General features: G+C 43.0%; 1 protein-coding gene across 1 annotated transcript in view; it reads right to left on the bottom strand.

Annotated features, from left to right (window-relative positions):
* Positions 1-13747, bottom strand: part of LOC136678580 (ephrin type-B receptor 1-like) — a 110306-nt gene that overhangs the window by 32033 nt on the left and 64526 nt on the right. Inside the window, exon 5 of the mRNA XM_066656622.1 lies at positions 12023-12358. Coding sequence (XP_066512719.1) covers positions 12023-12358 — 336 coding nt within the window. The remainder of the gene's footprint in view (positions 1-12022; positions 12359-13747) is intronic.

Genomic DNA, 13747 nt, shown 5'->3' with positions numbered 1-13747 from the left:
CACACACACACACACACACACACACATCAACAGCGATTCTGTGCTCTGACAAAGATTTGTTGCCGTTCTCTCTTCTCTCAACTCCTCCTCTAGCATCCCTCCATTCACTCCCCTCCACTCCCTCGTTCACTGCTGGAACACCATTCATCACCGTCACACTCAAGTGTACTTTTCCCTTTACTTTTCTCTCTGGTGATGGGTGGGAAAGAGAGAGAGAGACAGAGAAAGAGATAGAGAGAGAGAAAGAGAGAGAGAGAGAGAGAGAAAGAGAGAGAGAAAGAGAGAGAAACAGAGAGAGTAAGAGAGAGTGAGACAGAGAGAGAGAGAGAGAGAGAGAGAGAGAGAGAGAGAGAGAGAGAGAGAGTATATTTATAACTGTATTTTCCCAGAATTCAAGGTTAAAACAAGTCAAACCACGGTAATCATGAACTGAGAGTATGACAAGCACAAAACCAAAAACAAGTTCAGTTAGAGAGGATGTGGCTTACTGCCCGTGTCTCTCATGGTGAGCATTATTTAAAATCAGTTAAATCTGGGTCATAACCAAACTTTTAAAAACAGTTATGACATCACCATCACTGAGACCCTCAGAAGTGCTCCTTCTACTTGCTCATATCCAACAACATACTCCATGACACACTGAATTCACTCCTGCTGTTGAAGAAAGCAGCAACAAATTCACCCCCAACCACCAAGGAACAGAAAGAGACAGAACGAGAGAGAGAGAGAGAGAGAGAGAGAGAGAGAGAGAGAGAGATTGCGAGAGAGAAAGACCGATAGCGTTATTGTTATCCTGACACTAATAGCTGATAGTCTAGTAATAGAACAAGACCATTAGGCAGCAACCATAAAAATAACCCCTGCTCAACTACTACTCCCACAATGCACTCCTTCCATCTGATTAATGTCCTCCTGACACAGTCGTCACTCTCTCAAGGCTATTTCCACCATGGCTAAAGTCTAGCGAACATCATGGAACCGTCCCCTACCATTTAAACCGGACACGGTGAGGATCCATCTGTTGCTTCGCAGCATCTCCATTCAGCTGCTCCTCACTGGCCATTGTCAGTGCTTTGCTACATTTCAGGTTCCTATTCAAGGTCATCGAGCGCGTTGGTTAATTATTATGGATGAGCCCGTCCCACATACCCCCTCCAAGTATAATTAGAGCATAGCTGAATGAGGGTGGGGGGGGTGGGGTGAGTGGATATATAATTGTGGACATGGTGAAAAGGGGTTATGTATAATGATGCTGTAGGTGAATGAGGTTATTGATCTCTTCTTGAATGGAGGCCAACCTGAACCATTCTGTGATGAAGATACACCGCCAGGTATTGTCCGGTTCCATTGTGCTGGACCAGCCTTTCTCTCTCTTTCTCTTTTCTATCCGTAACAATCAGAAAGGGGGCGGCAATTCGTTAAGAGAACCGTGAGGTGGTAATTGGTCACGGGACCACAGGTGTAACGGGCAGGCTTCTGTGGAGTGACCACGCCTCTTTTAGCAGGATTAGTCAAATCTGAAGAGTGGGCAGATCATTAGTGGTTAACCACTGCTGAATAGAGAGGCTTGACTGGCAATGGGTACAACGGGTGCAAAAGTCGCGCCATGTGTTTCCAACGAGAGATCTGGTTCCATAGGAAAATACACTAATTGGCCATTTTAATAGAAACGGCTTTAATGTGTGTTTGCCCATGTACAGCCTTTTCTTCATAGTCTCTTGAGGGTTTGCGGGGCTCTGTAAGTGGATTTGCTTGTTGATTAGCATTTGATTAGTGCTCTTTAGTGGCTAGCCACTGACAATTTACACGACTGAGCTTGGGGTCCCTAGCATTGCTAGCTTTGGAATCACTACAGGTTAAGCATAGTTGGGGAATTGGGGATACAGAGGGCTGCACTATGCCCTGCAACAGCCCTGTGAATATGTGCTGGATGCATCAAGAGACTGACTGCAACATTTGTGAAGTTTACCATATTCAGAATAGCACACTTGTAAAGAATATGCTCTGCACAAACACACTATTGACCTTCAGCCACTAGACACACTCTTAAACACAAAGGCACGCAGTCTGCAGATGCTACCAACCAGCCTTAAAAAAATCTGACTGGCATAGCAACAGTAACTAAGGAACTAAGGTCAATTGGTATGGAACCTTTCCTTAATGGACATCATATTTCCAAAATGAGGGGCCATATAATGGTCCATTTGGTGTCTTTGTTTTTTCCGGCACCGACCGAATGAAGTCATTCTCTAAGACTGCAAGAGGCCGCCATAAAATCCAACAAATAAAAAATGAATGAAAACCATAAATAAATAAATAACTGGCATACATGGCCAAGCAGACGCTCTACTAGAGGGAAAATAGTAGCAATAAACACAGCTCATCTCTGTGGTTAATTCCTGGGAGAATAATGCCGGTATAGACGCTCCGAACTGACCTCGAGATATTGGCTCAGCTAAACTCTGCTAATATCCTAATAGACGGCTAATGTTTCCTTAACCCTCAAAGGGTTACAGCCGGGGAGATAGCCAGGGAATTAAACCATTATGTCCTCCCCGGCTAAAGCAAGTAAACGGCCACATAAGAGCCGGAGAGAGCTGGGAAATGGATGGGCTTTAAATGGTCTGATCGGACCTCTCAAAAGGGGCAGGCGGTAAATCTGAAAAAAAGGAAGAAGAGGGCACTCCATCTCGAGCCGTCCAGGAGGGGACGGACTGTGAATGAACTCTTAAATCAGCCCTATCGATCAGATACACACACACACACACACACACAGAGGACTCACCAGCTTCTTTAATGACCAAGAAGTCCAATGGGTCTAACCTCCCCTCTCCCTCACTTCTAGGTGAAGACCTTTCCCAGAATTCTCTCTCTCTCTCTCTCTCTCTCTCTCTCTCTCTCTCTCTCTCTCTCTCTCTCTCAGGAAATGTAAGGCCAGTCATTTATCACACTGATGGTGTGAATGCTACGTCCATCACCTCCATCAATGTTAGAGTGCTGCATTAAGCTTGGTTCTAAGTCCTGAAACCAGTTAATTAAACGACCGATCGATACATTGATCTATCAATTCATCAGCCAATCAATATTAGCATTACACTACGGCGATAACAAAAACATACTCTGCTTCTAATCTCTCTTGTTAGAACTATATTCTCTATAAACGGTAAGAACATAAAGACAGAAACACTGAAGGACATCCCTCTTCATTAAGGTCAACAGGCTCAATGCTAAGTGTCGACTAGGAGGGTGTAAAGGGACCCGTGGAGCAGTGGAATTGAGTTGTCTCGAGTGATAGGACACTATCCAACATCTTTGGGATGAATGCCATCAAATCCACACAGCAATGTTTCAATGTCAAGACTAAAGACAAAAAGAGGGACGTCAGGAAAAGAAAGAAAATACAAAAAGTTGCGTAAGTGTCAAAACTTTAGGCAACTGAGTATAACTTTAAGAACAAGTGTGGTTTCATGGCTTTGTCAGTTTGCTGCTCATTGATTTGTTTATTGCTCTTCCTTACAGCATTGGTTCTCTACTGCCCTCACTCTAGGACCCATATTTTACGACGGTCATTATGTCACCACCCAATTTTATCGTATTTAAATCAAGAGATTTGGTTTTCAAAAGACATAAATTATCCTCGTAGAGCTCTGTGACAGAAAATAACTATAAGCTGATTTATTACGAAGCAGACACTGACAGGTTAAATATATTCATTTCCATAAAAAATATCCCTGCTCAGGATATTTGACAAGTGCATAATTAAAAAAGCAGAATATATAAAACAGCATTCAGAGATCGTAATAAATTAAATCATAATAATTAATGCGGAATTATAGGTTTGCAAATGTAACATTTTCCTTCCTTGCTATAGAAGATTTATGAAAAAAAAAGAAAATTAATGAGAGAAAATTGAAGTCATTTAACCCTTTAATGTTTGAAGTGTCTGTGTGTTACCATTACATTATTATATCTATATTGTAACTATGTAATTATATGTATATAACAGTAATTAGTGATTTTACACCCCCCTCCTTATACAGGAACTTGTTGACTACTTCAATGTGATTATTTCAAGGCCAACCAGGGATGACTAATATGAAACTAACCCCTACATTAGACTATTTATGAATGTATGCTAATAAATAATGAATTCTGCGCTTTGTTAAAGGTGGTAAAAAGGTTTCCATGGATGAGATGCATTATGAATAAGAAGAAAATGAAAAGATGCCAGGGCTGTCAGTGTTGTTTTGATGGAAAGTGAGGTATGTAGTTAATAAATAAGATCTTTCTGTGAGGCATTGGTGTACAATTATAATAGAAACTGTACAAGACCCAGCAAAGCTAACGAAGGACACTCACCAATAGATCTCACTATGGCATGGGCCCCCTGTGGAAAATGCCCTCTACATAAAAAAACATCTTCCTCTTATAACACTGCATATTGCTGTTGCTTTTGTTAGTTTGCTGCTCATTGATTTATTCATGGCTACATTTTACTTTGGTTATTAAACTACCACCCACTTATAGAATTCACCTTATAATTGAATGTTGGCATTTCCATGGCAACAGCTAGCATACATAACATTAGCACAAGTACCAGTGCTAACATTACTCCTGGTATTCTTAATGATAGGAGTTCTGTCTCCAAAACTAAACATAAAGCACATGGATACAGCCCAAAAGTACAGGAAAACAAGACCGGAGCAGAATATGATCAACAGGGGGACCCACTCTGTGTTGTATAAACTTGTTCATTCTGAAGTACAAAAGCATGTTGATAATGTGTGTTGCATCTTAACCACATGGAAGACTCATATGCAATATTTGTTCATTTTTGCTGGTAAAAATGACATATTTCTTTAAGCTATTTCTCTAAAAACACAGCATATTGCCATTAAATAATCAGCACAGCTTCCATCTGTTTTAAGTGAAATGGGAGCTGTTCTTGGAGGTATGGGGTCTTCAGCTGGCGGTCTCACTCAGCTCCTGATTATAGCTCAGAGTCTAATGCCTGCAACATTAACATTAGCATTCCTTCATTAGAGAGACGGCCTTATGGAGAGCGACTTCCAGAGTCGGAGCAGATTAAGCCTGAAGCTCGCGGCACAGGATCAAGGCCAATTCCAAAGATATTTAGCATATCGTGTGGCTTCAGATGCAGGAACACAGAGCCGTGCTGAGCTCACAGAGGGAAGAGTGATGCGCTGCTGAAAAAAAAAAAAAAAAAAAAAAAAGCTTTCGATGTTTAGAAATGCTCCAGGCTTTAAGTGTGTGTCGGTATATGACGTCCTTTACAGGAACATACACTGCTTTCGTTTATACAGCAAAGGTCAGGCCTAGCTTACAGCTATTTCATCTGTGAGCACACACACACACACACACACACCTATACATAAACACAGACTTAAACATTCACCAATGCACTCATTGACATGTAGAGACACACAAACACAATCATACACTCAGCTATACACAAGCACCACACACACAAACACACACTCAAACTCCTAGACCACCGCCATAATCACAGGTTGTAAATGCCAAACTGTGTGTGTTTGTGTGCGTGTGTGTGTGAGTGTGTGTGTGTGCGTGTGTGCATGTGTGTGTGTGCGTGTGTGTGTGTGAGTGTGTGTGTGTGTTAAAGCCATCAGGTAGCAGCAGCAGCCTGAGGCCCATCCCACTCCTCTCTGATCACTGTCTGACCTGAGCCACTAAAAATAACTCCACATTTACCCCCAACACCACCTCACACACTCATCCTTCTCCCACATGTATTTCCTCCTCTAGCAAAGAAGGATGGACGTTCTCCACCAGCGATGCCTGCAGGAACGTTCCGTTTTCCTGAACAAACTGGCATTTTCTACTCACTACATCTGTAGAGTCCCGTCATTTCCCACATTATATCACATGCCTTTCCTGGTGCCATTTTTCTGAAATCAAGGCTGATAATAGGTACGGGGACCCCTTCGGAAGGAGTTTCAGCACCTTCGAAACGGGGAAGACATTGGATCTGGTGCTGCAATATTTCAGTGAGGATTTAATGGTATTCAGGAATGCTTCATTGTTCCACCTCCATGCTTCAATTTCCACCAGTGAACACAGTTCTATGGCATTAAGGAAACACCTATGACATGCTTTGGTCAAAATACCACAAGGAACAAACACCAACAACGTTCAGACACTGGCTCGGTTTTTAAAAAAAATAAATAAACAGGGCGGCACGGTGGCGCAGCAGGTAGGTGTCGCAGTCACACAGTCACACAGCTCACACAGACACGGGTGACTGTCTGTGAGGAGTGTGGTGTGTTCTCCCTGTGTCTGCGTGGGTTTCCTCCGGGTGACTGTCTGTGAGGAGTGTGGTGTGTTCTCCCTGTGTCTGCGTGGGTTTCCTCCGGGTGCTCCGGTTTCCTCCCACAGTCCAAAAACACACGTTGGTAGGTGGATTGATGACTCAAAAGTGTCCGTAGCTGTGAGTGTGAATGTGTGTGTGTGTCGCCCTGTGAAGGACTGGCGCCCCCTCCAGGGTGTATTCCCGCCTTGCGCCCAATGATTCCGGGTAGGCTCTGGACCCACCGCGACCCTGAACTGGATAAGGGTTACAGATAATGAATGAAATAAATAAATAAATAAATAAAAATAAACAAATATATAAAAATAAAAAAATGGTGTTTACACACCTTAGAGAAAGTTGTCATTAAACCAGTGTATATCCTTTAATTTTAGATGAACAATTAATGTTATTTATTTGCTTATTTATTTATTTGTCTGTAATCTATCTCTGTAATTCAGAATTCAAACATTCTCCTGCTCTTTTGTCGTGGGTATATGGTACACACCAAAGTTACCAGTGTTAAATCAACACAGTTACACAACCGTGGTTATTTCACTAAAAATAAAAATAACCGAGTTATTTTTAAAGTTAACCTGCTTTTTTAACCTCACTGCAGAGACCTGAGATGAACCTCGTGGAACATTCTCCAGAGGAATCGATCTTCACGGTGATTGCGGATGATGAATTAGTTGACATTTTGGTTGAAGGTCAGTTTTCAAACACTGTCCTATTCAGTTCTGTTAGCAACATTGGAATATACTAATTCTAGCAGCGGGAACCGAGAATGGGACGCTCTCTCTTTCAACCAATGGTTCACAGAAAAAACAAATGCACACAGATTTCCAGGTTCGTAACCTAGGTGATGGGACCCTCTTGAGACTCTTAACATGGTCCTGAGGGCAGAGGGGGTGGGTTGGGAGTGTGGTTCTACCGTGTACAGACTTCCTTGAGCAGTGGCACATAGAGGTGTTGTTTGATGCCACACTGTTTATAACTAGCCTCTTGTGTGTTCACTCCCACCAGTCATCATTCCTCACTAAACCCATTATTTACACATATTTCCATTGCAGTAAGAGACAGTAACACAGAAATATTTGTGTGTATCACTCTGTATCGGTTGCATTTTAGAAACCTCTGTATAGGTTAATATAATTATTTTACACACTGGAAGTATCAGCTTCCACAGGAAGTGTGTTTTAAATATGGCTGCCCCCATCTGAGAGGATCCACTCTGTGCATCATACACTGATTCATATATTTGTTTTATTGAGCAATAATGCGATCATCGTGAAATCGGCAATTAACCGACGTTGAAATGTTATAAAAATAATAAATAATCACATGCTACTTTTGGTGGTAAAAATGACTGACTGCACTTTTAAACCCCTGAAAGTTGTTCTCTCTCATTCCAGGCAGGTATCCCTCCTTCAGAATACAGAGCAGAGAGATTAGCATGGGCTACAAAGCCGCGTAAACGCAGGGCGAGCAGATTAGCAACAGAAGAGTCATTAGCTTTGCGGCGCACTAACAATGAAAGCTAGCGTCTCTCTCTTAAATATCTATCTGTCAGGAGCTCCATTTAGAGCCTGACACATGCCCCGTAGCAGCCATTAGAAAGGCCTGATAATAAGGGCTGTTCACTCAGTCATTTCACTCCCACACACACCCCTCCTCTCTCTATCACTCCACTTTAGAAAGAGAGAGTGAGAGAGAGAGAGAGAGAGAGAGAGATGCACTGTGCCTGATCCACAGAGCTATATGAGAATTAATGGTATCTTCCACACTCTGACCACACTGTAAAACCTGAGCCGTAAACCCAGCTGCTAATGGGCTGTGTTTGACCACTTAAGAGGGCAGTGCTGCCTGATTGGAGTTAAAAAAGACCGCTCGTAGACTGAGGTCAGTAGGGTGTGATTCCATGCCAAAGCCATTCTTCAGAATGTGACCCAAGTGACCAACACTAGAACGGACCGATGAGATGAGATGGAGATCACTGTAAAGACCGGTTCCACCGCTGCAGGGGCTTTACCCTCCTCTAGCCCACACTTGACACTGAGCATGGTGAGATTATGCTCATGTGCAGCTGCTCCTGAAGCTCTTCTATGGAAACTGCACAAAAGCCTGTTTTCACCGTGGATGACGTGGCCATTCTCCGTCCGTCGGTGCTCAGACGGAAATGACCACGGGTTTGTTCAGCGTTTACAGGCGCGGACGTGCGGTTCTGGCTGGACTGTCTCTAATTGAAAGCCAGTGAAGCTGGGACAAGTGCCCCTGTATCGGCCATTACGCAATTAACTGTAATTTACCTGCACCAACAACAAACAGAGCGAGGGGTAAACACAACACACAGAGCCCCCCACCACTTCCAGCACACACTGGAACACACTGCAGTCAGTGGATGAGCAGTGCCCACATCATATAGCAAATACATTAATAGATTCTATATATATTTAATATCTACATAATTGTACAATACCTTTTATTTATTTATTTATTTATTTATTTTTATAACATAAATACAGAGCTGTACGTTGAGAGTAACAGATGGAGACAGGTGGCGAATGAACGAGGGAACGCTGAGCAGAAGGACAGATGAATAGATAGAGGGAGGGATGGATAGACAGAGGGACAAATAAATAGAGGAACATGGATGGACTGATGGAAGGGTGATGGACGGGTAGATTGAGGGATGTGAGGAAATAAATACACGAATGAACAGGGGGAGGGATGGATGGATGAAGAGAGAGGGGGAAGACAGAGGGACAGAGAGCGAGACGGAATGACATACGGAGAAACAGAAGGAGGGATGGATGGATGGATAAACGAAGGGAGAAAGGGAAGGAGGGGGTGTGGGGTGGATGGATGGATGGGTGGGTGGATAGATGAGTTCATAGATAAATGTCTGATTGATGTCATTATATTTTATTATATGTTTTTATTATATAATTTACTGATATTTGCACCATCCATCCATCCATTCATCTATCTATCCATCCATCCATCCATCCATCCATCCATCCATTCATCCATCTATCCATCCATTCATCCATCTATCCATCTATCCATCTATCCATCCATTCATCCATCTATCCATCTATCCATCCATCCATCCATTAATCCATCCATCCATCTATCCATCCATTCATCTATCCATCCATTCATCTATCCATCCATCCATCCATCCATCCATTAATCCATCCATTAATCCATCCATCCATCTATCCATCCATTCATCTATCCATCCATCCATTAATACATTCATCCATCCATCCATCAATTCATCCATCTATCCATCCATCCATCCATCCATTAATCCATCCATCCATCTATCCATCCATTCATCTATCCATTCATCCATCCATCCATCAATTCATCCTTCTATCCATCCATCCATCCATCCATCCATTAATCCATCCATCCATCTATCCATCCATTCATCTATCCATCCATCCATCCATCAATTTATCCATCCATCCATTTATCCATCCATTCATCTATCCATCCATCCACCCTCTGCACCACACAGGAGTCCATTAATTTCTAACTCTTTTAAACCAATGGTAAACTAATCTGATTGGTCTAAACTAAAATAATTTGATTGTTCAGTATTTGTCAGCAATTTATTTCATTTCTTTTTTTTTTCTTTTTTTTTTGGGGGGGGGGGGGGGTTAATACTGCCTTCCCCTTCACTCTGACCCTGATCTATTTTGGTCGGTTAGTTACGGTCAGTTACAGCAGAAAGAAAACCTCTGTCAACAATAATATGATCAGACCATCCATAACCAGCCTGTCAGCTCCAGAGTTAGTGTTTCTGACCTACACACACACACACACACACACACACACACACACACACACACACACTGCAATGCTATATCTGTGTCTGTAACTGTTCCCTATACACTACATAGTGCACGGTATAGTGAGTAGGGAATAGGGAGCCATTTCGGACACAGGGTATAAATGATGTAGTCAGCATTACACTGTACAATACAGGGCAGCCAATCAGAACGCTATAATTCCGCCATCATACTGACACCTAGTGGCCTGGGCCTATCGGACGTTTTAAAGACTTTAATCTCATGGGAGTTGGTCAGAAGAGTTCCAAAAATAGAACTTCATTCAAAATCCAAAAAACAGATTCCCGAAGAAATAGGGAAGAGTGCCGCTGTTGTCACTGTGTACACAAACAAACCTGAACCTGGGAGAAAATCCATATTTGCAGGCAGCTGGAAAAGTAAAAACACTGACTCTGTGACACATTTTCCCAGAGTAAGCATATTTCCGGAAGGTTCCGGTGCTGGGATAAATCACACGCCGGCGTTTTCCTTCCTTATCAAAGTCTCTTTTTTTGGAAACTACAAAGCAGTGGGATTCCGCAGCAGAACAAGTCACGTCTTCACGCTGTAGGACTGAACGATGCGGTGCTGGCAGAGATAGGAATCCCTGAGCAAGCCGAATTACCCAGCATCCTCGGCTCAGGCCGGGTTTGTTTGAACCAGCTGGCCTCATTTCCAAGGGTAAAACCTTATTATATATGGTTCAACACAATGAGGATCCAGCGGCCCTTTCATCCTGGATTAAGAGAAGTGCAGCTCATGCTGACTTTACTCTGACATTCAAATAAAGAGGAGAGAAGAGGAGAGGAGAGGAGCAGAGAGACGAAGAGAGGAGAGGAGAGGAACGGACAGGAGAGGAGAGGAGAGGAGAGGAGAGGAGAGGAGCGGAGAGACGAAGAGAGGAGAGGAGAGGAATGGACAGGAGAGGACCAGAGAGAAGAGGAGAGGAGAGGAGAGGAGAGGAGCAGAGAGACGAAGAGAGGAGAGGAGAGGAGAGGAACGGACAGGAGAGGACCAGAGAGGAGAGGAGAGGAGAGGAGAGGAGAAAAGAGGAGCGGAGAGGAGAGAAATGGTGAGGTGGTGAGGAGAGAAGAGGAGAAGATAGGATGGGAGTGAAGAGGAGCGGATCGGAGAGAAGAGGAGAGGAGCAGAGAGAAGAGGAGGGGAGAGGAGAGAAGGGGAGAGGAGCAGAGAGGAGAGGAGAGGAGTGGAGAGAAGAGGAGAGGATAGAGAAGAGAAGAGGAGCAGAGAGGAGAGGAGAGGAGGGAAGAGGAAAAGGAGAAAGGAGAAAAGAAAAGAGAAGAGAAAAATGAGAGAACAGAAGAAAAGAGTAGAGGCAAGAAGAGAAAAGAGAAGAATTATGAGAGAAGAGAAGAGAAGAGAAGAGAAGAGAAGAGAAAATAAAAGAATAAGAGCAGAGAAGAGAGAGAGAGAGAGAGAGAGAGAGAGAGAGAGAGAGAGAGAGAGAGAGGTGTTGAATATGTAGAGCTGAGTGTTGGCGCTGAGGAGATGGAGAGCAGTGTGCAGTGGAGGAAGTGTCATGTTTCTGAAAGTGTTTAATGTATGTGCACTTTTCTCTAGACACTCCTCACTGCAGCGGGGGGCTTCAGAGGCTTCACTGTGACAGGTGGACACTTTAATGCCTTGATTTGCATTGCAGCTCTGAGGTGACTCCGCAGAGCAGTAAATCACTGTGTGGTCAGTGAAAGGAGTGTGTGAAATGAATAACTGGAATATGAAATGGGTGGGTTCAAGATAACTGAAGCGGTCCACTCCGGATCCACCTGGATCAGAGGAGAATCCAGCAGGGATTAATCGGATTTAAAAGGCCCACAGGGTTCATGTATCTTACCGGCCTGGTTGGTGGTGATGTCTATGGAGACGTGCTGTGCAGGGTAGGGGCTCTTATTGGTCACGCCATTGACCGCCTGGATCTCAAACGTGTAGAGAGTATGTGCCCACAGGTTGCTGATGACCACCCTGGTGTCGGTCAGCCCCAGCTGCCGGGGCACAAAGTCCACGTTGTCGTCGCAGTGTGAGCAGGACCGCCGGTCGGCCCGGCACTTCTTACACACAATATTATAAACCACGTCCTCGCGACCACCGGTCTCACGGGGAGGGTGCCATTCCAGGATGACTGACGTCTCGTTCACGATGGAGATGACATTCCGAGGACCGGAAGGAACACCTGCGAACGGAAAAGGCAGGAAGTTCGGGAATTAGTTCAAAGTGGCTTACTTTAGTGTAGTTTGGATTAAGGGTCCAGCGCAGATTCTGTAAACTGTAACGAGAAGATGACAAGACTTTTCCCAGACATCAGTGAGTAGGACGTCAGATGTCTTTAAAGTGATAAACAAAGCAATGGACAAATGGGAACTCTATAATATAAAATGCCTTAAAACCCTTATACTGTAGTTATTACATTGTATTAAGTTAGCAATTACAATGTATTTCTTGTGTAATAGTATCTATATTAGACACACAATTGAGGAATTTATAATTAACATTTGAATGTGTTTAATTACTGAATATAAACCTATTCAAGTTTGATCACTCAAAAGTTCATCAATACAACATTCAATACACTACGCTCATGTGGTTATTACACACTAACAATAAGACCATTGTTGTCTGATGCATCATTTACAGACCTATTCAAAATATGAATTTCCTGGAAAATTATATGAACTGTACATTTTGCTTAGTTTCTAATTTGTACATAGAAATAATTTGTAAATATTTTAATCATAATATTTGTTGCACAGTGATATATCACGATATTATTAAGCATTCATTATGCATTCATTAACATTTGGGCAGCACGGTGGCTTAGTGATGAGCACGTTCGCCTCCCAGCACTGGGATCTTGGGTTCAAGTCCCATCTGGGTGGAGTTTCCATGTTCTCCCTGTGTCTGCGTGGGTTTCCTCCAGGGTCTCCGGTTTCCTCCCACAGTCCAAAAACATGGAGGGTAGGTGAATTGGCTTCTGTCTAATAACTGTCCTGGTGTGTGAGTGAATGTGTGTGGGCCCAGATATGGATTGGCGCTCTGTCCTGGGTTAAACCCTAGTGCCCGATGCAGTCCTCCAGGTGGACGGTCGTTCCTAGTCGAGAGTATGCTGTGCGCCTTTGGCTGCCACTTCTCACCAGTGTGTGTGTGGATTGAGTGTTCTGAGCAGTGTGGATTGTAAAGCGTCTATGGGTATCTGGAAAGGCGCTATATAAGTGTAACTATAGATAGATAGATAGATAGATAGATAGATAGATAGATAGACATTCAATGCTTTTTGATTAACACAGCTGCAAAACGCTTAAACATTAGTGTGTACTGTATACATTGTATTATATATTTGTTACACAGTAATAAATTGGTAATTACAATACAAGTAATCACTAATTTCTTGACTCAAAGAATATGAGAATGGTGATTAAAATATTTTCAAAATGTATGGCATGTAACATAAATTAATATCTTTATTATTTAGGTCGGGATTCGATGCAAATTATTAGATTGGATTAATAAGACATCAGTAGAATGGGTTAACATTTGAGTCTGAAAGAGGACTGTAAAAAGTGTC

Source organism: Hoplias malabaricus, chromosome Y, assembly GCF_029633855.1.
Source record: "Hoplias malabaricus isolate fHopMal1 chromosome Y, fHopMal1.hap1, whole genome shotgun sequence".
In the NCBI taxonomy this organism is placed as follows: Eukaryota; Metazoa; Chordata; class Actinopteri; order Characiformes; family Erythrinidae; genus Hoplias; species Hoplias malabaricus.
Note: the sequence above shows the minus strand (reverse complement) of the source record. Positions and strands in the feature narration are given on the sequence as shown.